Source organism: Lissotriton helveticus, chromosome 3_1, assembly GCF_964261635.1.
Source record: "Lissotriton helveticus chromosome 3_1, aLisHel1.1, whole genome shotgun sequence".
NCBI lineage: Eukaryota > Metazoa > Chordata > Amphibia > Caudata > Salamandridae > Lissotriton > Lissotriton helveticus.
Window position 1 is genome coordinate 1,932,739,248 of NC_136061.1, and position 27,200 is coordinate 1,932,766,447.

Here is a 27,200-nt window from a genome sequence, read left to right on the forward strand (position 1 = left end):
ATTTTAACGACATTTACAATGAGTCTCGCACAAGTTAACTAAGGGTTATTTGACAATCACATCAAATTTTAGTGGGTTTTCCCCAAAATCCTATTTAGATACCCAAAAACATGACCAGTCTTCCTATCACATTTCTTATGTCATGCATTATGACAAAAAATGATGTAGCTCGGTATCAATATTAAGACCTTGTTTTTTTGTCCGACATTTGATTATCCAACGTGCTTCCGCCTGTCGGATTCGTAGCTCCCAATCACCTCCTCTAATGTGTTGTTGTATCTTTTGAATGCCATGGAATTGGAAGTTTCTATTTGAACCATGATCCCTCATCATGAGTACATATAATGGTGATTTAACATCACCATTAATGATTGCCCGCCTATGTTCCTGAATCCTTGTTTTCAGGGGCCTTTTAGTACTACCAATGTATACTTTAGTACAACTACAGATAATGGCATATATAACCCCAGTACTATTACAATTTATGAACTCATTGATCCAATATTGTCTATTGCTATTGTACTTGAAAGTTTTAATCTTGTTGATACCATGTGTACATATTATACATGATCCGCACACATAAAAGCCTTTAGGCTGTGGGGGAAACCAATCCTGTGTCTTTATGGTCGTGGGACGAATAGAACTACTAGAAATTCTGTCCCTGATAGTTGGACATTTTTTAAAAATCAATTGAGGTTTATCATCTAACTGAGTTACCAGTCCTGGTACACCTTTCAATAAGTCCCAATTTCTGCCTAAAGCCTGTCTAATTTCGTCTTTCTGTATACAATAGGTAGTAACAAAGGACAGACCCCGTTTAACCACCTGTCTCTTCTTTTGACTCAGAGTTGTCTTCCTGTCAATTTTCGATACCATATCCCTGGCTCGTGTTAAATCTTTTTTGGCATAACCTCTCCTGCTCAGTCTTTCTTGTAAATTGTTCAGTTCATTAATGTAGTCTTCCTCCCGACTACAGTTCCTTCTTACCCGGACCATTTCACCGTATGGTATACCTGAGATAACTGCTCTTGGGTGAAAACTATCTGCCCTTAGAATAGAATTGGTAGCCGTTTCCTTTCTAAACAATCTACTTTTGATGTTTTCCCCTTCCACCATTAATGTCACATCTAAGTATTCTATGCTTGATGTCCTATGGTTCATCGTTAGTCTTACGTTGAAATCATTATTGTTTAGATAGTTCAGATAATTTACCAGTTCATCGGAAGTGCCTCTCCATATCAACAAAATGTCATTGATGAACCTGGCCCAAAATACCACCAGGTCCATCCATTCGCCAGCTCTGCGGCTCCTAGTAAACGTTATATTAATGTTAATCAACATTTTCAATTACCATATGGTACCAGGTTGAACAGTGTGATAATAACACAGTATATTTATGTTTGGCTAAAAGAAATAGAATTGTGTGGTAAAATATATTGGGATGTAAAATGTGTACTTATGAATGTATACATCTTGTCTTATATTTACAGCCCTGATGACGTCCCATCTCCGGGACGAAACGCGTCGGCTGTGAAAAGCTTAAGAAATACATCACGAACCAAAGAATAAGAAATATTGTTAAATTGAAGAACTGTTAAAATATTTATTGTAAAAGACGTAGCTGCTAGAGCTGTTAACCCTTCATACCCAACATCTTGTTTACCCATGCATCTCACTTGAACACTTTGAACAACAGTGCTGCATACATGACCAACTCAAGTTTCGCTCAGTAATTGTGTACACTGTTTTTTTTCTTACAGAAAAACGAAGAAAAATAAACAGAAAGGTAAGTCTTATTTTTTTTTTCATACACACCCAAAGAGCAAGCTATTATTAAGGTGCAGGACATACAGTTGGCATGTTTTGCAAGTCTCTTCACGCACATGGATTCAGCAAGTCATTAGTCGCTAATATGTCCACCTGGTGTAAACCACTGGCCTTTAGTTAGACTGGTATGAGACTGGTCTTCGCATTTTAGCCTTCGAATACACGAACTCTGAGCTCCGGTGATCCTTTACAACTTGAATATCCGTTAGGCTTCCGCAATCTGCTTCCCTAATCGGAAGACTGGCTACTGGCCTTTTACGACATTCACCCCCTACATTGTTTGAAGACTTTCATGCACTTATACACTCTAATACAACACAGGGTACTGTTAAAGAGACTGCTGCCCTTATGAAACCCAATTCTAAAGCTCCCATTCTCTGACCAATATCCTTGTGACTACACAATGCACTTGTGATCAAGGAAGTAATTTCAGCACCCACAATTGAGTCTCATACCTCACACATCCTACTCCTTCTATATTTTAATACCAGGCAGTTTCACAACTCCATAACCTTTCTGAAAAGTGCTCTTGTCCCAACACTCCTCCCTGACCTTTATTACCAAGCTACATACACTATTGATTCCTATTTAATGATCAAGTTACTTTTAGCTAAACATTGCTGCTATTTGGAAACAAACCCTGCACATACCTTAGTGACAGGTTAGGGGGGGGGGGGCACATGTTTGAGCTAACCTATGGATAGTATAAAATACAATGTGCGGTTTGTGCCTTATTAAAAAGTGAAAGGCAATCTGGTTATCTATGGGTTGTGCTTGCCTTTTGTTTACAAGTTATAAGCATAGAGCTGTGTTACTGGATTTCATTTTTGTCTGCAGCTCCAGGGGCTGGAGAAGGCAGTAGTACGAGTGAAGTTCCTCAACCACCACGTAAGAAGAGAGCTCGTGTAGACCCCAGCGTGGAAAATGTACGTGCAGCAGTGATCTATGGCTTGGTAATGGTATGAGTAGGCGGAGGTGTTGGTGTGATCCGTGTTAAATCCACTAAAACAACTGATGCCTGTGATTATTAAAATTGTTAGGAAAAAGTGGTGGAGAGAATTGATTTGGGAAGAGCAATGCCTCGCTAAAAAGAAACGAACTAGGACAGTGCTATGACTAGAGTCCTCACCTAGTTTAGAGAAAGTATGCTATCCTTCTCCTGTAGACCCTGAAGTGCTGAGACTTTTCGTCCCTATGCGGAGCCCTTTTTAGGTCCAGCGTACCAGACGGCGCAGCCAGTCTGTACCCTCCCAGCCCAACCCTGTCGCAAATTAATCTTGGATAAGTCAATTAAACAAAGATACAATTAGAAGTAAACCCTTGCTGCCGAACTTTATTGTGGATGTTTGAGTGCCGAAAAGAAGTAACTTGGTTATCTAATTGTAACGGAGCCGTGCTTGCAAGCCTGGAACTTGAGTGGTAAACTGGAGTAACTACCTCCGATATTGCCCAGTGACCTTTGATTGCCACATGCCCCTTTAAAATCAATTAGTCAATTGGGACACATCTGAAGGTAGGCAGTGAAGGTTTGCTTTCCGCTATAATCGATCTAGGCTTACTGTGTAGCTTATTGACTGTAATGCTGAAACAATTACTGTTGCAGCTCTGTCATTAAACACACCGGAAACAAGCTTTCATCTGACAATCTTAATTGAATTAGTAGTTCTTTTTGATTCTTCATTACATGCACCCTTTTATTTTGACTGACATGGCATAAACTAGTAGCACAGATTGTATTTCAGGGTCCAACAATTTGATAACTTCTAATTCCTCACTTTTTGCTTTTACGACTGGCGCAGTTGGAATAGACTGTTTAATCCAGCAAAATATGCTTGGGATGAACAGTTGAACTGCAAATTCACTACAGGTGAATCTAATATATAAACATGAATCTTCACTTAATACTGGTCCTCTCTGCCTCTCCTAATATACTTCTTTGTAATCTGGAGCGGTTTCTGCCTGTAATTGCAAGGCAGCATAGTTTACGTTTATTTTCTTACCGTCACTCTTATTTTGCATAAAGGCATTAGAAGTCCGAAAAAGATGTACAGAAACTCCAGATTGTCTTGCAGCCTCATTAGTATTGACTTCTTTAAAGGAGAAGGTGAGGAGTAACTATGGTTTCCACATGTTTTTTAGGACGTTAATGTGTCCGATTATAGGTTTCCCATGCAATGGAAATACCACACCTTTGCAGCTGGTACTTCTGTACTGTTCCCTTTGAGCAGTGTTTTGGCCAATCAATTCCCCGCAGGTATCGCTGGAAACAAAACACAATTTGCAGAGAAGCTGTGATTCCAAATATAGCAGAAACTATTTACAGATGAGATGAGGATGACCAGTTATATCACACATGTGTAACCTCTTTGAGCTGGATCTAGTCAGGCTTAAATAAGGATGCAATGGATAGGTGCTGCAAAATTTGAGGTTAGTAGATTATACGCAACATTGATCCCTTTGTTCATCGCCTGTAATTAATGCTACATGGGTGTTTGGCAGGAAATTGTATATGCGGATGTAATGTCAGTCAGTACCACCCTCTATGGTTTGGTCTTTATGTGAAGTAGACCTAGCTGGGCAGCAGCAGAGTAATGTACTTTAATGTCTGGGTGAAGATGCAAGATTGTTTTTCAATTGGTGGTTCAGAGCTTTAAATTAGGCCATAACATTAGAGATGGGGGAGCGAACAAATTAACAGAGCCAAGTCGGAGCTGAGCCATTAAATGTTTTCCATGCCGGTCATGCAGCAAACGTGTAAAAATATGATCGTCTCTTCAAAATCCAAATGGTGCCTTAACATATGGAAGTCTTTCATCTTATTAAATCAATAACCACAGGAGACTGTCCTTTTATCACCCGGCCCGGGCGCTCAGATCTGAATCACAGTTTCTGGCTGTTGTGCCGCGCGTCCAGAAAGCTCGTATCGGAGGCCGCTCCTTTGGTCTGCGCGCCCCCCAGTTGTGGAACGCCTTGCCGCTGTCACTTCGTGGTGCTACTAGTCTGTTGGCCTTCAGGAAGGGTCTCAAGACGTGGCTGTTTACTTTATAGGTCCCCTTTTGGTTTATTTTATTTCTTGCTGTTTTATTGTCGTGTTGTGTTACTTTCTGTAGGTCTCGCTGTGAAAGCGCCAGGATACTCTTTTTGAGTCGCTGCGCGCTATATAAAAAAAATAGTAACATAACATAACATTGAGACACATTTATTAATAAATTGAAAATATTCCTGCCCCACCTTAACGACAATGCCACTTGTGAACTAAGAGGCAAGTCATTTGGCATGAGTGCCTTTGATTCTTACTATATGTTGTGTTCAGTACAGAAACCAAGTTTGATTTAATGAGTTCTAATGTTGCTAATCTTGTAATCCCATATTTGAAGTTGTCGTGTGATAAAGAAAAAGGAGTATTGGTGACCTAAACCAAACTTATTCTAGGCAAATATTTTATCGGGGAAGCTGGATGGATTCCAGGTTTCCTTGTTTCACATTATACAATTCACACACTAAATGGTTATCTTTTGTTTTAAAGGTTAATGTTTTTTATTCTGACCCTTGACCTTACAGCACGAGTGGCAAGCAGAAGCCACATAAAAGCGTGGCTCGGTTTGGGATTAGGTGTGTTTCAAGAGGAACTTGAGCAGAGCCAGGCATTTGGTCTGAGGCTTTAGTGCCTCACCCACCTCTAAATAACATTGCATAGATTGAGTACCTTTCATGCATTTTTTACCTTAAATGTTTTCAGCATGCACACGCACAGAATTACACTAGTTAGATCACAGCGGGTGCCCAGATGAAAACGCAGGTCTATAGGACTCAAATCTGCATTCTAGGCGCTGGATCACTTTCATTACCCCTGTTGTATGCTCCTTGTTTGCCATATTCTGTTATGCAACAGTGTTTGCACCTGTGCAGTTACTTTGATTTGTGCTGAAAACATAACATTTAAGTGACCAAGCAGGAGTTAAGTGTTAACTGATGAATGGTGAATACCCCTATTCTGATGCTTATATGACATGCTGTGGCTAGAATATGGTTGTCCGTTGAATTAAAACAGATGTTCCCCATCTTTGGACCCAAGACATTTTCAAAAGATAGTGCCTATTAAAGTAAAATGGCAGGATCAGTCCTTAATGTATCACTTTTTTGTATTTTTTTAGCTCCTTTGGCTCTTCAGTTATTTTTAAAAGCTTCCTGTAAGCCCCCGCCCCCCCCCAACAATGGTATTGATGGGGTGTTTTTGATGAATTGTTCATGATGTATTTAAAGTTATCTGCTCTTATTACTGTAATTTTGACAACCAGTGCCGCATCTGCTGCTACCTCTAAAAGTTCGCCTCCTTTGTCCAGCTATTTGACGTATTAAAATCTTTATGCCTCAGGAGGAAACGTTTATGAACAGAGTTGAAGTGAAAGTAAAGATTCCAGAGGAGCTCAAACCGTGGCTGGTTGATGACTGGGACTTGATCACTAGGCAAAAGCAGGTAAGATTGTTAGCATTGTAGACCTATAATAACTTCAAGTGTACAGGAGGCACCGACATTAAACATTTTGTTTCAGCACTAATTGTGGTTGTGTTAGCATTTGGAGGGGATCAGAGCAGCGGGGGCAGGCATGACCCTGCTGAGGCAGACTCTAGTTGGGAACTAATCCACAGAAAGACAAAGCAACAACATCGGCTTTTAAAGGTCTGGAGCGCAAGGTAGAACAAATAGAGAATTGTTCTAGAAGAAAACAGTATTTAGATGTACAGGAGAGTATGTATTGAACAGAGGGACCATTTTTAATAACCTGGATAGCCAAACCTATTAAAAGATGTTCTGATCAGAAAGCTGCCACTTTGGGTCTATTCATTGCTAAATCTCATTAGATACATTTTGCAGCATCGAAATTTGGGGCTTGACAAAAGACTATTTTATTACAGAAAAGGTAGGAGGCCACTCTGATTCAAAGCTGTTTTCTTCTACTTTGTGTTCCTAGACTTTTCTTACCGCTATATAGAAGGGCTTTCCTACATCTATTGTGGCAATCACTGGCTTAAATCCCCAGGAAAGGAGAAGTTCTATATTGCATTAGGCGGAGATCATTCGATTTTCATTTACACAAAAATAATCATTAACTTAGGGGTTGTTAAAGTCTGAACTTGGGAGTTATGGCTGCAGAAATGTAGAGACGTTTCCAGGAATGCTGACATTTGCAATAGTTTCACTATGGAGGGTGGGTCTCTGCATGTACTATAACTTGCCACACCAAAATCTTAAATTAATCTCTTTGGGCTCCCCACCTCCCTTTTTAGGTCTCGCGTGGCGTACTGCGCAGTCGAGCTCGTGAGATTTTATGTTTCAGAGTGTACTTTACTAGCGAGGGTTAAGCCCCGCCCCTATTCTCCATTGACTGGCCTCCTAAACGGTGGCCGGCCATTGGAGAAGAGGTCCTAGTGACGTTCTTCTTTCTCTTTTAGCCCCGTCCTTTTTAGATTGGGTTCCTTGACTTCCTGCTGGCGTAAAAGGTTTCTTATCTTCTTTATGGGCCGACAGATGGCCCCATAAAGAAGATAAGAAACCTTTTACGCCAGCAGGAAGTTAAGGAGCCTAGTCTGAAAAGGACGTCATGGCGAGCGCTTGTCTTTTAGGTTGCTATGTGCTTATCTGTACAGTAAATTATTTATTGACATGACCAATGTGGTGGATGTGTCTAGCGCTCCGTTTCTTCATGGACGAGAGTGCTTTATGTATAGAAGCAGGGCAGCGGCGGGTCTTATGGTAAAAGGTACGTATACTGGATTATTGCGGTGACGTGACCTGGGAGACCCGAACAGCAGCCCCGCGGACTCATCTTTTCAAGAGTTAATGCTTTGTCTGGGTCGGCGGGAGGGCTATTTTTGGACTCTATAAGCTCGTCTGCTTCACTCCACCCCACCCTTCGTTCGGTGCAGATGTGAGCCTCTCACCTCCCCCATTCCCCAGAGCCTCTAACCACTTCCCTCCCTGGAAGCGCTTCGCCCCAGCGTTCTGAGCTCAGGTGCAAGCTGTGTGCTCTCCTCGTCCCAGTCGCATCTATGACGACACACACTGTTCTTTCACCCCCCCCCCCCCCACCACCTCGCCCCCCAACACACACACCACCCTGCAGGCTGAGTAGATGTACAGGCGGCTAGCGCATCTAGTGCTTCCAACGGATTCCATAACATGAGGCACACCAGCACTTTGTGTTTGGGCACATTATTCAGTTGTTCTTCTGGAAACGGTAGGGGCACAAGTGTCGGCAATGTTAAAAGGCAGAAACTAACCTTATCGACAAGAAACGTTTTTGGCAGCTAGAATATCTCCTGCAGCCCACGCCCAGAGAGCCAAGTCTGCTTACAGGCAGTGCCGAGTGTAGGTACAGGCAGGGGTGAATACAGGTACAGGCAGGGGTGAATACAGGTACAGGCAGTGCTGAGTGCAGGCAGGGGCAGGGCATCTAACCCCGCCAGGCTGAGGTTCACAGATGTAGGAAGCAATCTCCCCGTACCTAGCTACAGGCACATAGTGTAACACTACCACACAGGGATGTAGCGCAGGCTCTTCAGGGGATTGGGGTGGGGTTGCAATACTTCAGGGGCCCACTTCAACCCCAGGCTAGTGAATATCTGTGAGATACGTGAGGCTCGGAACCCCTCTTCGCATTCGTGGTGGTGGTAGGGGTGGCACATCATTTTGTGTCACGCCCTCCTCTCCCAGTACTGGGCAGGGATGCAGGCAGATAACTGCCCCTTACCCCCTCTTCTGTACCCAGTGAAAGCCCGGGTGCATGGAGTTGGCCGCAGACGTCTTGTGAGTGGAGATGGCTCCCCCATCAGTCTGATGGTGCTGCGCCCAGAGGCCGAGAGAGGGTGTGGCCTAACTGCCGAAGCTCGGACTGGGGATCCTCCACGTTCCATTTCAGTCGTGCGCTCAACATCCTGTGATTCTAGGGGAATCGCCTAATCTTCCCGTGCCTAAAAAAATCTGACCTTTTTATAGCGTATCCAGGAGGACGAGCCACGTACCATAGCGAGGTCCAAGGTCCGAGTTTCCGACTTGCGGGCTGCGTGTTGCTTCTGCTATTCTCTGCCATTCTCTGCTGCCACCGTCGTCGTTCCTCGGAGCGAGCAGAGTAGCGCCGGATCCGCGGAGTTTTGACCCGCCGTTCGAACGCACTGACCGCGGTCAGTCAGCGGGCATTCTTCGGCAAGACAGAGAACTGGGAAGGCGTCGCTTGAACGCGACCGGAGCCGCTGGACACTTTCATTGCGGTCAGTGCCGGTGCCGCCGAGCAGTGTGGACGCGGCCGGCTGGGGCTTTACTGGGACTCTGCGGAACGCGGTTGGAGCCGCTAAAACTTTTCTCTTTGCGGCCGGAGCCGCTAAACAGTTTGAGTGCGTGTGGAGTGCTGCTGCTGCTGTGACAGGGTCAAGGGGCTCTCAGCATCAATCCCATATCAACCGCCACCGCCGCCACTGTCAGCAAGCCATTGATATCGCCTGCCCCCCCCCCATTCGCCTGCCCTTCTGTGCTGTGCCCTGCTCGTGCTCCGGTGGGTCCGGCCGGTCCGGGTCCGGTCTGCCCTGTTCTGCACTGTGGTGCGGTCCTGAGTTACGGCGGAGGCACAGCGGAGCTGAAGTGGAATGGCAGTCAACAGCAGGGGGAGCATAAAGTGGGCAACGGATAGCGAGAGAGACGGGCCATAGGTGAGCCCGCTGGAGAAGCTGCAGGAGATTCCACCCCTGCCTATGAGCCGGTGAGCTAGCTGGGAAACGCTGTTCCCCTCGGAGCTGAGAAAAAAGGAGCTGCAAAAGGAGCAAGTAAGGGGGTAAACGTTAGACTGGAGAGGAGGCTGTGGGGGTAGTTGTGGCTGTGAGCGCGGATCCAGGTCCCGTGTAGGTTAGTGGGTTACGCCGCCCCACCCTTTGCAACCAGACATTGGGGTCTTTGTTGGCCTCAGCCCTCCTCCTCCGCATTAAAGGGAAGCGCAATAATTGCAAAGAAAAATCGCTTCAGGACCTATCTACGGGTTCCGGCTCCTGTTCCTCGAATAAAGGTCCTGGTTAAGCCCTCAATAAGAGGTGCTCCTGCCGCCCCTGCTGGTGACTAATTACAATTAAGTGTGCTGAGCACAAGCGTGCCTGACAGTTGGTCCTACCCTTTCGCTATGAGACGTTCCGCCGGCAGCAAAGGACAGGGGGTACTGCCTGGATTTTATATACTGCCAACTGAGTTTGGATTACGGCAAGGAGCTACCAGGTGCACCAGTTTGGTTCCGCAATGAGGTCTGGTAAAGTGAGGAAGGCATCAGGCGATAAGATACCAGCCTCAAGAGGTGTACTTAAAAGGAAAAGACTGGATAAAATGAATGCAAATAAGGCAAACAGTCCATTGCAAAATCCCTTTATCACCAATTGCCTCCCTTTTTGAAAAGTCCATCCTAAATAAAAACTCGTCAATCTCACTGTTCCAGTTTTTGAAAGACCCCGGGGCAGCGTTGTTTTCTTCAACGGAGGGAGTCTTGGGCTTATCATCTCCAATTGCCCCTAATGTCACGACTTCCCCCGGACACGCGGCCGCCTTAGTTAAGACGGATGAAGCCTTTTTAACATCTGCATCTGCATTTGCATCTGCCCCGGGGAACCAAACTCCTCAAACAATCAAAATCCGTGACCCTATTAAGCAAACAGAACACCTGGAAAATACCGACAATACAAAAGGTCTTTGGGGGACAAAATGTGGAATAACAGCAGCAATAGTACACATTACCCCCGAGGACACCTCCGTCTTCTCCACAATACCGCAGTTTCTAACAACCTCCACAATAGACAATCTAAAGTCAGAAAATTTGGATCATGATAGTACGGTTCCAATTGAATCGAGCTTTGATGAGTTGGCTCTATCTCACCCAAACCCAAGCCAATTAATTAACAAAAGTAAAGGGAAGGATGTATTGGCAGAGTTTTACCCAGGCAACGAAGATGTAGCTGCAGAAGCCGCAAAGGGGTGTATTAAAGAGGCTGAGCAAGTGGGCAGTGCGTGTCTCATTGAGCATTTACACAGCCCAACGGGCTCCAGTGAGGTCAGATTACCAGCAGTTAATACAAGTCATAATGACCAGTCAAAAGATGAACTTATAACCAACGGCCTTAAGGATGCGGCATCTGTGAATCTGGTTGCGCCTCTTTTAAAAGCTTTGCAAACGTCAACAACAACTTTGATAATGCAATCAGATAAGTTGGATATTCTAATCGATTTAATGAATATTATCGCTTCCTACATTGCAGGGATACATACAAAGTTGGACAATTTAAATAGTTTAATACTTGGAGCACAAGCTCATACATACCAACCTCAATCGTCCTGCACTTGTGGACCAGTCCTGGACGAATTAAATTCACTTCCTATTATTCTGGAACAGATTCTCACTTTAAATCAAAGATTTATCAATACGGATCTGAAGTCGGATGGTGCGAACAGTTCCAAACCCGACCAAAACGCATTGGCTGATAAAAATCCCTCACCTGATTTAACCACGAAAGAAGTTAACCTGGCACTTGGAAAGACTAAAACGAATGATGACACCAATGCATCAGCTGAAATAGAGTCAAGTAATGAAGAGCCATTAAAGCAAATTCTAACAAAGAGACTAAAGAAAAAAGAGCGGAAAGCCAGAAATAAAAAAAGCGAAGCAAACCCAATTTTAGGTTATGGAATATATTCCATCTTTTCAAACCCAAACCAAGGAACCCCTAAAAATGCTTGCACCAGTGAAAGACACTCTGATATGATAGTAAATAATGACATGTCTAAAAAGGAGAGTTGATGTCAAAAAAAGTCCCGCAAGGCGCACAATTATCAGGCACTGTGATTAGTCCTTCATATACCGCAAAAAACCAGCAAACTGAGATATTAAGTACTAATCACCTGTCCTTTCCATCACATGATAAAAATTGCAATATAAGTGGCAAACAAGGTACGCAAATAGCAGTTAATTATAAGAACAAGTCTTTGGAAGATTTAGCCCAAGACGCGGATAATGATAACAAGGAGGGGCGATTGCAATCAAGTGGCATTATAATGAAATCAGCACCCCCAACATCGCAAGTTGAAGACCACCCAGTAGGTAAAAATGCTGTTCTCGATAACAAAATCAGCCATCCACGAAAATCATTGTGCAGTGAAGACGGGGCAAAGGCTTTTATAGTCTCTTCAGCCCAAACAATATCAGATCCAGACGTCCAAGTAATCATGGATAATGCTCGCTGTGAGCGCAAAGGATTGACCACAGAAACACCAAGTACTCCGTCTCAGGGAATTTTAAGATTCTGTGTAAGGAATATAGATGTGATTCAAACAAAGGAGGAAGGAGGCATCGAGTCGTGTACAAATAATTCTAAAATCGGCAAAGAACTATACCAAATTATTTGGTCTCCTGAGTACAAGTCACAGGGAAGCCACAATATATTAAATAGGAGTAATATCCTGAAACTCATGGCTGGACTTGAGGACTTAAAAGATATTAAATCAACCGACCTGGAACGGGTATTATTTCTTAAAGGCCATAATAAATGAACAAACCTTGACAACTTGGAAAACGCTCGCCATAGTAAAAGCAATTTTGGGGAGATCAGATCTTTTTCAAAGTTGGGGCATTCAAATATCACAGCCCACTTCCCCACGCTTTCCGTCTCCACTGAAGAAGCCGGACAGTGTTCAACTTTATCAGGAAAATCTCTGACGCACACTCAAGCCTACGAAACCCAGTCTACTCAGTTTTATACAATGCGAAGGGCAGAAGTGAAGCCCCTCTTTCTTGGGCAGGAACGAACCGGATAAATTGGGGGACACTCAACATTTTAAGGATATCTGGAAATGGCTGCCCAGTACCCTAAATGATAAACAGAAGATTTGACCGTTTAGTGTTAAACTGAAACAAACTGCTAGTAAAGACATTCATGTGTTATCTTGGAACATTGCAGGCGCAAAAAGATAACTGGAGGGAGGATTGCCATTGGATGAATGGGGTGGATGTGACATAATCGCGCTACAGGAAATATGGCTACAAGAAGAAATTGCACTTGTTGGTTATATACTCTTTAGTGTAGCAGCAGAAAAATGTAAGACCTATGGCCGTGCCATCGGAGGCCTTTCAGTATTTGTCAACATCTCTAAAAATTAATTCTGAACAACCAAAATCCCCCGATCCAAGCATTCAAGTAATCAAATTAACAGATCAAAATGTTACAAATATAAAGTCAACTTTCTTGATCAATATACGTAACCTAAATTTCAGGCGAAAAAGATAAAGAATGCAATATTGTGTAACGTAATAACGGACCTACGCACTAGAGAACCACTGTCTAACATCATAATAACTGGTGACTTCAATTCTAACCTGATATTAGCTCCAGAGGAAGATGACATATTGACAGCTGATAACATCCACTGGGGTGTTCCTCTACAGACAGATGGTGGACTGGGGACTCTGAAGGATCATCTAGCAACCCAATTAGTGTCTGAACTAGAGTTTCTCGGTATGCGTGTCCTGAACGGGAGGACAGCTGAAGACCAACCCCCAAGAAAAACTTATCATGGTCCACGTGCTCAATCGACTTTGGACTTTACAATTGTCAGTCTTTCACTAATTCCGTTAGTGATCACTTTTTATATTGAATACACCCCGATGAGTGATCATGCAATGCAACATATTAAATTTAACCTTAATATGGAAAGAATGCAACCTTTGTATATATTAGAGGGTCATCTATGCTCAGCTAATCTAAAACGTATAAACTGGTCCAACTCAAATGAAATTGATTGGTTCAGGACAATAAAGGATACGTTGAATTGTCTAGGGAATGCTCCAATGAATATGATTCAAGCTTGGTCTCACTTTTTGGAGAAATTAAAATTAAAAATGAAGTTACCCGTAATGACAACAAATACGGACGACTCGAAGAGAGAACTTTCGAAAGAACTTCAAGAGCTACGAAGGATTCTGCGAAGAACCCGCAAGAAGTTGCAGTCAGTAGACAATGGAGCATGTCAGCTGGTCATCTTTCGTGCGCAAAGGAATATATACAAAAATAAGGTCTGGGAATTTAAAAAGATGATTAACGAGAGCTTTTAGTCCAAACTGCTTTTTAGTTCAAAACTCCAGAACTCAAATTCATTTTGGAAAATAATAAATCAGTTAATAAGACCCTGTAACGCACTTACATCGAATGTTCAGGAATCTGAGTGGTCCACGTTTCTTGCGACAAAATTCACTGATACCTCCACAAAAATTCCAGGTATTGATCCTCATCTAGAAAATCATATTACAATACCCATAGTTAATGAACAAGGGAGTCAGCCCCCTACCAGTAATCTTTGCAATGCATTAAGAACAGAGGGCAAGATGGCCGCGGACCGATCCGCTGAGTGAGAGGCTGATATCTCTCCTCTCTCCTCTCTCCAGTATAAGAAAATAGATGCGAGCAGATGCGAGCAGAAAAGACGTAGTTACACATGCCCATGCAGCTAAAGGAGAGGAACCACGGTGGCATTACACTAAAACTGTTATTGCTGAAGCAAAGGATTCTTCAACGTGTAGAGTTAGTGACCCGGCTGGTAAAGGGCATAGCTTTACTCCTGGGGCTTGAAGAGGCGGCAAAAAACATAAAAAGGCCGATATACGGAGCACGAGAGCAGAACAATCTGGAAAGGATGCTCCCACAGATTGCAACGAGAAATCAGGCTGCCAGGTCCAAGAAACCGGACTTGGAAGCAGACATGGATTCAGTCGCAAAAAAGAGAGAGCTGAGGCGAAAGGAGAGGGAGCGCGAGGCCGAACTTAGAGCGGAGCAGAAGGCTGAGCGCCGGGCAATGGCAGCGGCAGCAAGCATTGGACGTGCAGAGAAGAAAGCGTTAAGAGCGGAGATGGCAGCGAAAGAAATCACCCCCAGAGTCAGCAGAGGGGGATTAAGACAGCCTACCTTGGCGGAATCCTTCGGTGGAGGGAATAACAGCAGAGAAGCTTCAATGGATCGTAGCAGAGGGCGAGTACAGGCTGATGCTGAGGACACCATGACGCCGCCGCCACGAGAACCTGCTCCAGCTCCAGTTTCAGGGGGCGCGGTGGAAGCAGTGGCAGAGCCAGAACAAGTCGAAGGAATGGGAGCACCGGTGGAAGACGAGACCTGTACGGAGGAACAAGGGCCGGCAGGAGTTACAGAGCAGGGTCCAGGAGAGCTGTTAACTGTGCCCAGCGCCGTATTGGAGGTATGTGCAGTAAGCGGGGAAGCAGGACTGGAGAACATGGCAACACTCGAGGGGGAAAACTCAGGCGATATATCTGGAGCAATGGAGGGGGAAATAAAAGACAGTGCTCAGGACAATGTATGTGCAGCAAGCGGAAATGCAGGACTGGAGGGGGGGGGACCTGCATCATTATTACTAGAAAACATGGCAACACCCGAGGGAAACAAAGCGGGCGATACATCTGGAGCATTCGAGGGGGGGGGGGGAAAGAACTGTGCCAAGGAGAATGGCAACAGCAACGTTAGTGCTGCTAACAACCAGGGGAGCAGCAGCAACCAGAGTAATAGCTGCTCTGCAATCTGCCCTGAAGTGAGTGTGACAGGGGCAGGGGCATCAGTAGAAAAGGCAACTACTGTCTGCCCCACAATGAGGGTAATTGTGTCTCGGAAAACACCGCCAGTCAAAACGTGACGGAAGCACTCACTCTGGTCGACCCTTTACGTCCAGGACCTCAAGGCATACCAGCAGAGTGGGTAATAAGGGCGGGGTAGACAATAGTGTTGATAAGTCTATGGGGAAGAGTGCCAACGCCAATGTCACCGCAAGAGACTCAAACTTGAATAAAAGTAAGGCACATTCGGGACATGCACCGGCGCTGTCAGGGGGGCTCACTGCTCCAGTTCTAGCTGGGGCAGCTGGTCTATTGCCAGGCCCGCTACCAGGGACCCCAGGGGAAGACATTTTTTACTCAGTAATTGATGAGACCGACGAGACAGATGAGACCTCGGGCGTACACAAAAACAAGGAAATACCCCCTGAGACTGAAACAGATGACTCTGATGCGAACCTTGAAGAAACGGAAGTATCTACTTCGGAACTGGACACTGAGTCGGACCCACAGTCCGAGACGGGCCTGACCCAATCTTCCCTGGATGACAGTACTCAGAGGCAAACGGTTGTAAGAAAGAAACAACAAAACATTAGGAAACAGCAAAGAAGGTCTAGCCCTAGGCATAGGGAGAGGCCTAGTAAACTGGTCTGGGATTACTCAGCAACCTCTAAGCTGTATCACGACGAAGGAGGGAGTAGGTCCCAGCATAATAATGACTCTTCAGGTCCGCAGACACAAGGACAGGGCCCTACAATAGAGATGCTTTATAATACTCTAAGGCAAATGCAGGGAGAAGGTAGAGCTGAAGCCAAGAGGGCGAAGAAAGCAAGCAAGAAAATTGAGAGGTCACTGAGTAAAGTGAACAAGATGTATGCGGAGATGGCTGGCCGTATGGCAGAAGTGGAGGAAAGAACAGGCCAATTGGAGGACGAAGTCTCTCAGTGGAAGGAGTTCAAGTCGGCGCAGGAAAAATTCAACGAGGATTTACAATGGAAGGCAGAAGATGCGGAAAACAGGCAGAGGAGGAATAATATTAGGTTACTGGGGATTCCAGAGGGAGTCGAGGAACAGAACCCTAGGGCCTTTGTGGTTACCTTGTTAAGAGAATCATTCCCGGAGATCACAGCCTGGAACTGGGACGTTGAGGTACAACGGGCCCACAGATTTCCCCTGACAATGAAGAAATCATATGGCGCTCCTCAGAATGAGAGACCAAGAGCTATGCTCATATACATTGGGAATTTTCTGGCCAGACAGGAGATTATGGACAAGGCTAGGCCACAAGATCGCCGGGCCTTTAAAGGAAATTCCTTCTTCGCTCGACCGGACTTTTGTCACGCTACGGTGGAGAGGAGATGGAGATTACGACAAATGATAGATCCGTTTCAAAAAGCTGGATGTGAGGCCTACCTCCTGTTTCCTGCAAGGCTGAAAGTAATATTAGAGGGGCGCACTAGAATGTTCTTCTCGGAAATTAAAGCACAGAGCTTTTTGACTGAACTAAGTGGAAAAAAGAGAAAATAGAAGAAAAACAGAATTAGATAACAAAGGAAGAGATACTAACTGACCAGATGGGAAAGGACACAATGCGGTGATGGACTATAGTATTCTGTATATACACAGAGGGAATGGCTCTGGGGAGACACAATGTAGGGGGCAAGGAATACTTAGAAGGGGCTTATTTAAAAGTCATACTATTTTCTTTTGTATTCGTGGCTAATAAAGGAGCATAAAGGTAGGGAGAGGGGAGGGTACAGCATCACTCAAGGGGGTTGGGAACCAGTCATACGTAGGTCAGGATTGACCTAGTTGCCTGTGGAAAGGGAGGTCGGGGGGGAGGGTTAGGGGGGGGAAGCACCAGAAAGAGAGAGACAGGGGGGGTATGGGCAGGTTGTGGGCAAAGAAGGGAAACAAGATCTCAGTTCACAGTGGGGGAAGAGAAAGAAACTGATGAAACCGAGGAGAGGCAACAAAAATAAGAGCTGCGCAGGACACTGGGGTATAGGAGTAGGGCTAAGAGATGGGCAGTCCAGAATGTTGGAAGATCTGAAAATTTTCCTATGAGCACAAACATTAAAATCGTGACTATGAACGTATGCGGGCTGAACGATAGAATAAAAAGGCAGCGGGTATCTCTATTACTGAAAAACACCGGGGCGGATTTTTTTTGCTTACAGGAAACACATGTCGAAGGGAATAGGTCATTTTTGTTGGAGCAAATGGGATTTAGGTTACTAGCTAACTCCAAACAGGGGGCCAGAATTAGAGGGGTTGCTATCCTGACAAAACACTCAAATATAAGAACGAGGAAGAAATTCGAGGACCAGTGGGGGAGATGTGCTTTGATAGTGTTTCATAGGGGAAGAATGGGTCACTATAGGCTCTATCTATGGGTCAACAGAGGACGATCCAGAGTTGTTTGAATTTCTAGACATCGAACTACCTGCGTGGGCACCAAGAGCTATCTTGGCAGGAGATTTTAATATTGATGGAGCTAGGGGATTGGGGCTAGATTCTATGGGACAATACCAGGGAAGGAAAAAGAGGGTATGTAGGGCAATACAGAATCTAGCCAGAAATAATGCATTGATGGATGTGTGGGGGGCCAAGAAACCTTCTGATCCTGGCTATACATTTTTTTCGGCTCCGCATCGGAAATGCGTTAGATTAGATTATTTTTTTTTATCTAGGACACTATTAGGTACTTCAGCGATAGATAGGATGCCAAGGATATTGTCAGACCATAATCCCCTTAAGTTAACAATAGAAGGAAGCGGGTTCAAGAGAGTGACAGGATCATGGACATTTGAAAGGGGATTATTAAAAGATGACGACTACATTACACATATGCACTTGTGGATTAGGGATTTTTGGGACATTAATAGGGGGAGCACCACCATTGTGAATGACTGGGACACATTCAAGGCAGGGGTAAGAGGCGAAACATTGAGCTACTCTATTGCCAAACGAAGGAAGGAAAAAATAGAGGTTGAACGGGTAAATAATGCCCTGAGAATAGCGGAAGCAAGATTGGAACAAGCCACATTAGATCAGAACGAATACAATGAGCGGGTATTGGAAGCAACGATAGCAAGAGCAGAAGCTGTAGAGGGGGTGGCAATTAAGGCTGCTAGATTATATGATACACAGAGAGAAAGGTGCTACGAATTTAGTGAAAAGATAGGACATACCTTAGCAGCACGTACAAGACAAAGGGTGGCCAAGGGAGAGATTAAGGAAATAAAAGACAACACTGGGCGTTTAATCACGGATGAGAAGGGGATAGCAGAGGTATTTAGGGAGTTTTACAGCATGCTATACAAGGAAGATCAAGTACGGGACAGGGGGGAAATATCGGACTACCTACAGAATATCCCGGGCAAGGTTTTAAATAGGGAGGATAGAGAGTTTCTTGATGCTGACCTGAGACGAGGAGATTAATGAGGCTATATTGGGTTTACCAAAGGGGAAAGCAGCAGGTCCAGACTTGATACCAGGAGAGTTTTATAAGGTATTCCTGCACTCAATATTTAAAGATTTAGCAAGAACATTTAGGGGGGTGCAACATGGCCAGGCAATACCGGCAAGTTGGGCCGGGGCGGACATCGTAATAATACTTAAAAAAGGAAAGGATGCAACAGAACCAGGGTCGTACCGCCCCATAACATTAATTAACGCAGACACCAAAATATTCTCGAAAATACAGGCAGATAGATTCGCTAAGATAATAACCCAATTAGTTAGCACTAATCAACATGGCTTTATACCACAAAGGGGCACTACACTTCATATCAGGAAAATGATAACACTCTTTGATGTTCAGGAAGTAGAAGGGAAACCTATAGCGGCCATGTTATTGGACGCAGAAAAAGCCTTTGACAGGGTGGCATGGGAGTACCTGTGGGCGGTTTTAAGAAGGGGAGGGGTAGGTGAGGTTTTTGTCAAAGTCATTCAATCACTCTATACGAACCCTACTGCCTGTGTTAGGGTGAACTCTGGCCGTACTAGACCCCTGGATATTACAAGGGGCACTCGGCAAGGATGCCCTTGTTCGCCCCTATTATTTGCTATGTACATTGACCCCTTGATATTGAGGTTAGAGCAGAACGATCAAATTAATCCAATAAACACTAGCAGGGGAGACATTAAGGTTCTAGCATATGCAGATGACATTGCGGTCATTACACCGAGCCCAATAGATGCAATAAGGGAAATAGAATTAGAGGCAGATCGGTTCGGAAGAATAGCAGGGTATGCTCTGAACAAAAGCAAGTCACAAATCATAAAGAACGTTTACACAATATGTACAAATGCACGGGTGGTTGATGAGGGGATGTATTTAGGTGTTACGATCACGGCTGAACTGGAAAAATTGGTGGAAATTAACATTAATCCCATTATTACAAAAGCAAAGAAAGATCTGGATAGGGTAAATAATTTACATATGTCCATAGTAGGTAGAGTAAACTACGTAAAAATGAACTTGTTGCCGAAATTTCTGTATTTATTTAGAACAATTCCGCTGTTTTTTAGTATGAGTTGGTTTAATAAGCTGGAGATTATGGTAAATCGATTTGTTTGGTCCCAGGGGAAGACGAGAAGAGCATTGAAGTACATGTCATTACCACGAGACAGGGGGGGATGGGCGTTGCCAGATTTCAAAATGTATTACTGGGCGGCAGCATTACAGCAGATGACGGGTTTATTGGGAGGTGCGGAGGGGGAAATTGAGATTCCTACGGGGTCAACAGAGGTGTATGGGATAATACTTGGCGGGGAGACAAACAATGCTTTCCTTAGATACTCGGAGCCAAGCTATTTTAAGCGGACCAGGTTCAAGACACTAGAAGCTGCTGGTAAAATATGGAAAGCATTCAAGAAAAGTTTTGGCTTGGGAAGACTTCATGCACACACTAGATTATTGGAGGATCCAATGCTGCCCACAGAAATATTTGCGGATGCTATATTTAAGGAATGGGTTCGTTTGGGAATTAAGAATTTGGGGGATCTAATAGGGGAGGCAGGGGTAAGGCAATTCACAGAAATCCAGCAGGAATTTGGTGTTAGCAATAGGACTTTTTTTTAAATATTTACAACTAAGAAGCTTTCTAGGTAATAAACGAGGAGGACCAATGGGTTTTAAAGCAAATCCGATAATACAGATGGTTGAGGGGGGCCAATCTTGCTCAATTAAAAGGTTGTATGCTGAACTAATAGAACATCGAGGGGATGACCTTGAAAAATATGAGACCAAATGGAGGGAAGCAATAGGAGCAACAGAGGGCGTATTCTTAAGGTCACTAAGATTAGGACGGGAAACCCTGTGTTCAGCGGCATTGCAGGCACAACACTATAAGACGCTATACAAACTCTACTACACACCAGTTAGAATTGCCCAGTGGGGAGGAACACAGGGGGTTAGGTGCCCTAGGTGCGATAGTACGGAGGCAGATATAGTGCATATGTTTGCGGGGTGCCCAAACCTTTCTCCGCTAATAAAAAGTATTGAAACATTTTTTGATAACTCCTTGGCATTTAAATTGAAGCTGACACCAGAAGTAATACTACTAGGACTAGAGGGGAGTAACTCACAGCAAAATCAAAATGGGGGGGTTTTTGTTTGTGGCCACGGCTGTTCTGCGCCTATGTATAGCAGCTGCCTGGAAAGATAAGATACCACCTCCGTTCCAGCACTGGTTGGCTAGGTTACTGCATATGTATAATCTGGAGAAAGCTATCTATGCCAGAAGGGGGAAAAAGGGTAGAGCGCTGGGATTACAGCTGTGGAAGCCCATTGCAGAATGGAAAAGTAGGATGGCAAGTGTCTAGGGGTGTGAATAGCTGGATGTGATAAAATATATATACGCCTTATATATGCCTCTTGGGGGTATCTTCTGTCCCCTTTACATTTCCCTTTAACTGCGTTTTATTAATGTTCCTTTATCTATTGTGTTCTTCTTTTTCTTCCCCAACTTGTTTTGCTTTGTTTTGTTATAAGATGTATATATTATGGAAGTATGCAAGTATGCAATGGAATTGTTTTATGTGATTATTTAGAAACTTGCCTGTTGTTGAAAGATATTGACTGGTGCGGGGGGGGGGGGGGGGGGGGGGGTAAAAAAAATTGCTGTAAACCTTGTCAATAAAAATATTTAAAAAAAACAGATCTTTCGATATCTCTTCTGCTGTATATGGATTAATCGAAATAATTAAAAAGGGCAAATCTAACGCGGCCCCAGGCCCAAATGGCATCCCACATCATAATTGTGCTCTGCTTTCTTTAATTGAAATTGTAATTGTGCCAGATTAATAGCGTAACGCTATTTAGCATAGCCCACATTGCGTGCATTTTAAATTGTGCCTACCTAACCTCGTAGCGCTATAGTACAAGGTGCGCATTGATTGCTAATTCATTTTTTGCCTGATTGTGCCGGTGCCTCTGCCCACATAATAGCGATAGTCCTGCTTGAGCCCCAATCTCGTCCTGTTTTCACTTTTGTTTTGCTGCCATCTTGTTGTTGTCCCCCAGCCCGCCTCTCCACCTCGCTCCTGCCTCCCAGCTGACCCTCCCTCGCTCCGCCCCCCCACTATCCACTTATGTCAGAACAGCTGACGCGCAGCGTTTATGCGCAGCGAACGCGCCCCATGCGCGCCGAAGGTGCGCCAAAGGTAAGCCCGTCTACGCCCGTCCGCGCCTGGACCACGCCCAGCGCCAAACCCCCTGGCCCCCGCGATATCCCCTCCACCCGCATTACGTTCGACACCGCTACCCTCTCAGCACTCAACCCCGGCCGTCTCCCAGACTGCTACCAAGCCGCCCCAGGGCACACCCATGGACCCTTCGCCTGCCACTCCTGCAAGTTCGACGGCATTAGTATTCACAACAAATCCACAAACTCCAAACAGAGCTCCGGCGCTAATCACCTGAAGTGTATCCTGCTCAACACCCGCTCTGTCCACAAACACGCCGTTGAACTATGGAACCTACTAGACACCACAACACCGGACGTCGCCTTTCTTACAGAAACCTGGATGAACGCCTCCTCAGCGCCCGACATCGCCATAGCCATCCCGGAAGGCTACAAGATCATCCGAAAGGACCGCATCAACCAAACAGGAGGAGGCTTCGCCATCGTCCATAAGAACACCATCCGCATCACGACCGGTTCTGATGACATCCTCGCAGCTGCAGAACACCTTCACTTCCAAATTCACATCAACCCCAAGTCCACTCTCAGAGGCACCTTCATCTACATACCACCTGGCCCCCGCACACAATTCAGCGAAGACATCACTGACTTCATCAGTCACACGCCCTCCCCTCCAAGGACTACATTCTACTAGGTGACCTCAACTTCCACCTGGAAAAGAACAACGACAGCAACACCAGCACCCTTCTGGACAACCTCGCCAATCTTGGACTCAAACAACTTGTAGACACCCCCACCCACCACGCCGGGCACACGCTCGACCCAATCTTCTCCTCCAGCAAGCACATCTCCTTCAACCACGCCACAGGACTCCATTGGACGGACCACAGCTGCGTTCACTTCAACTACAAAAAGACCACGACCCACAACCACCCACAACGAATCCCCCGCAGAAACTGGAATAAAATTACCACCGACCAGCTCCTCACATCGCTTCACCAAAACCCCCCTACCAAATCACTGGACCCAAACCAAGCAGCCATCAACCTCTCAAAATGGATCACCCACAGCGCTGACTAATTAGCACCCTTGCAAAACAATCAAATCATACTAGGTAGCAAAAAAAAACCCTGGTTCAATGATGACCTTAAGAAATCCAAGAAGTTCTGTCGCACCCTCGAACGCATGGCGAAAAAACACAACCATTGACAACTTGACCACCTTCAAGAACGCCACCCGCAAACACCACCAACTGATCAAAACCACCAAAAAATCAGTACTCCAGGATCGACTCGACAACGCCCACAACAGCAAGGAACTATTCAACATCGTCAAAGAGTTTACCGACCCCACTGCCTGCACCAACGACGTCACTCCCTCTCAAGATCTCTGCGACTCTCTAGCCTCGTTCTTCCACAACAATATCGCTGACATACATAACCGCTTTGGCGACCAGTCCACCCCACCCACCCCCGAACAAAAACCCCCCACCAACAACCTATGCGCCTGGAACCCAATCACCACCGAAGACACCATCCGACTGATGAACTCCATCCACTCAGGATCGCCAACCGACCCATGTCCCCACCACATTTTCAACAAAGCAGACTCCATTATCGCACCCCATCTCCGAGATGTCATCAACTGCTCCCTCAACTCCGCTACCTTCCCGGAAATCTGGAAACATGCCGAACTCAGCGCCCTCCTGAAGAAACCCACAGCAGAACCCACTGAACTTAAAAACTACCGCCCCATTTCGCTCCTCCCATTCCCTGCCAAAGTCATTGAGAAAGCAGTCAACAGTCAGCTCGCCGCCTTCCTCGAATCCACCGGCTCCCTCGACCCATCACAGTCCGGCTTCCGAGCCAAACACAGCACCGAGACCGCCCTCATCGCAGCAACAGACGACATTCGAACTCTACTGGACAACGGAGAAACAGCTGCCCTCATCCTACTTGACCTCTCCGCAGCCTTCGAGACAGTCTGTCATAACACCCTCATACAACGCCTCAGCAACGTCGGAATACAAGGAAAAGCATTGGACTGGATCATCTCGTTCCTCGCTGGAAGAACCCAGAGAATCCGCCTCCCCCCTTTCAAATCGGAAGCCACTGAAGTCATCTGCGGTGTTCCACAAGGATCATCACTCAGTCCCACCCTCTTCAACGTATACATGAGTCCCCTCGCATCCATCGCGCGCCAACACAACCTCAACATCATCTCCTACGCAGACGACACCCAGCTGATCCTCTCCCTCACCAAAGACACAAACTCCGCCAAAACCAACCTACACGATGGGATGAAAGAAGTGGCTGAATGGATGAAGAACAGCCGTCTAAAACTGAACTCAGACAAAACGGAAGTCCTCATCTTAGGATCATCCCCCTCCGCTTGGGATGACTCATGGTGGCCACCGGCCCTGGGAAACGCACCCAAACCAACGGACCACGCACGTAACCTGGGCTTCATCCTGGACTCCTCCCTCTCGATGACCAGACAAGTCAACGCCGTCATCATCATGCTTCAACATCCTACGCATGCTCAAAAAAATCTTCCGCTGGATCCCCACCGAAACAAGAAAGACGGTCACCCATGCACTAGTCACAAGCCGACTGGACTACGGAAACACCCTTTACGCCGGAACCACAGCCAAACTACAGAAAAAACTCAAACGCATCCAGAACGCATCAGCCAGACTCATCCTAAACATCCCCCGCCAAGCTCACATTTCCGGTCACCTGAAAGACCTCCACTGGCTCCCCGTCAACAAGATAATAACGTTCCGTCTCCTCACCCATGCACACAAAGCCCTTTACGACCTAGGACCCGAATACCTCAACACGCGCCTGACCTTTTACACCCCCACCCGCCAACTACGATCGTCCAATCAAGCCCTCGCCGCGATTGCACGCATCCAAAGATCCACCATGGGGGGAAGATCCTTCTCCTACTTAGCGGCCAAAACCTGGAATTCTCTCCCCACCCACCTCCGCCTTACACAGAACCACCTCTCCTTCAGAAAGCAACTAAAAACCTGGATATTCGATAAGTAAATCCCCCCCCCCCCCTCCCTCAAGCGCCTTGAGACCCTCTGGGTGAGTAGTGCGCTATACAAATTTTGAACTTTAACTTAACAGTGCCCATCCTGGGCGAGGTGCTAGGTATCCTCCCCCAGGATGGGCAAGGGGAAGCTTCAAAGGCATTCCGCCTCTGAGCTTCTCCAGAACATTTGCTGTACCCAGCAACTGGCCCCCACCCGTCCTGACCCCCACTCTGGAGGGAAGACTGGTGGGAAAAACTACGTCAGGAAGGGTGGGCCAGCCTGTGCCAACCCCACCCCTCAGGTGGAGGAGACGAGGTGAAGCACAACCCTGGGCTCCGGCCATCTTTAAGATGGGGAGCCCTGCCCAATCATAGCTATGGTCCTGCCCCCCTCCCACAGGAGAGGAGCAGGCTAGGGGGTGTACCCACCCCAGGACAGGGACTTATTGGTCCCTGCCCTTGCCCTGCCTGTAATGCCCCTAAATTCAGTATTTAGGGGCTCCCTGAACCTTCCTTCCTTAGATCACGATAAGAAAAGAAGAAAGAATATCAAGAGGAAGAAGACCCGCCGTGCAGCTGCTAACAGGACGACAACAACTGACTTGGCCCCAGCCATACCGGCCTTTCGATCCTGGAACCTGCTCCTGCCTAATCCCGGCGACTCCTGCGGACAGCAACCTTGGGACACCCAGAGGACCTGCCTACCTTGATCCTCTTAAAGCCTGGGACTCCCTTCAGCAGAGGCTCTGCTGCAACAACATCCCTGGTGCCTGCCAGGAAGCTCCGGACCAACCCACTCTGCACGCGCCCGGCCCGTGCCCAAGGGATCCAGGACCACGAGGACGTCTCCCCTGCGACTGGGACCCGAAGTCCAGTGCCCAAAGACCCTCCTCGATGACGACACCTGCATCCTCAGGACAGAGGACCCCTCCGACTGCGACCAGCAGGGGGTAAGATTTCCCGACCTCAAGACACCCCGGCGCCCCACGGCCCCCTGTGCCCAACTCCTGGGTGCCTACCTATCCTACAAGACCCCAACTTACCCCTCGAAGTGTTGGTCGCTCAAGAAGATCCTTCGTCCCCGAGCCTGCAGCCTTTGTTCCCTTTTCAAGTTCCTCATTGAATAACATTGAGCGCCCGACGGCTCAAAAGCACCCTGCACCCAGCCGCCCAAGTGCCCTTGGCAGTGCAACCTGTAGCCTATCCTACTTCCCCATTTGCCCTGAGCAAGTGACCAGGAGCCCAGCTCCCACAGCCGCGTGGCCTGCTAGCCAGCAGCCACCAACCGGAGGCCCCCTTTCCCTCATTGGATATCATTGGGTCTAACTACCTCTGCACCCGGCCGCCCCTGTGCCGCTGGGGGTGAACCAACTGTACTTACCTGACCCTGGGGGACCCCTGAGTCTATGCCCAGAACCCTAACTTCACCCGCCAAGTATTCACCTGGAAACCGATAACTCACTTACCTGCCATTGGATAACATTGACTAGTTTGACTTGAAAATTCTTCTAAGTGTGAAGTTGTGCAAACTACAAATATTCATATAAAATCACCCAAATTCCGAAGTACTCACCTGTGATCAGGGGAGAAGCCAGTACTGTACCTTGTAGCCCAGTACTGAACTGCAAAAGTAATCCTTATATTTTCTCCATAGGAATCCATTGTCTGCTTTTCTATGAAATTTCTTCTAAGTGTCTACTTTTGAAAACTAGAAATATTCTTTAAAAATCATACGAAATACTGAAACGTAATTACTTACCTGTTTTGAGTTGAGACTCCTGTGCTGGCCCCAGGAGGCAAGTACTGGATCGTACTTTACCTGCAACCTGAATTTACTCCCATTGGATAACATTGCCAGATTCCTGTTGAAAAGTTTCTAAGTGTGAACTTTTAAAATAGCTTTTTATTCCTGAAAAATCACTACAATACCTAAAAGTTTTTGCTGAACTGTTTTCAGCTTCGACCCCAGGACTGAATCTAGGAGCCAGTCCTGAATTACCAAAGTAATCTACAAAGTAATCATCTGTGTTTTTATATTAGGAAATCC

General features: G+C 46.1%; 1 protein-coding gene across 9 annotated transcripts in view; it reads left to right on the forward strand.

Moving 5' to 3' along the window:
* MORF4L1 (mortality factor 4 like 1) overlaps positions 1 to 27,200 on the forward strand; it is a 155,524-nt gene that overhangs the window by 38,472 nt on the left and 89,852 nt on the right. For all 9 annotated transcript variants that reach the window (XM_078682976.1, XM_078682973.1, XM_078682974.1 and 6 more), the window contains 3 exons: positions 1,761 to 1,786; positions 2,665 to 2,753; positions 6,203 to 6,304. In XM_078682976.1, coding sequence (XP_078539102.1) covers positions 1,761 to 1,786; positions 2,665 to 2,753; positions 6,203 to 6,304 — 217 coding nt within the window. The remainder of the gene's footprint in view (positions 1 to 1,760; positions 1,787 to 2,664; positions 2,754 to 6,202; positions 6,305 to 27,200) is intronic.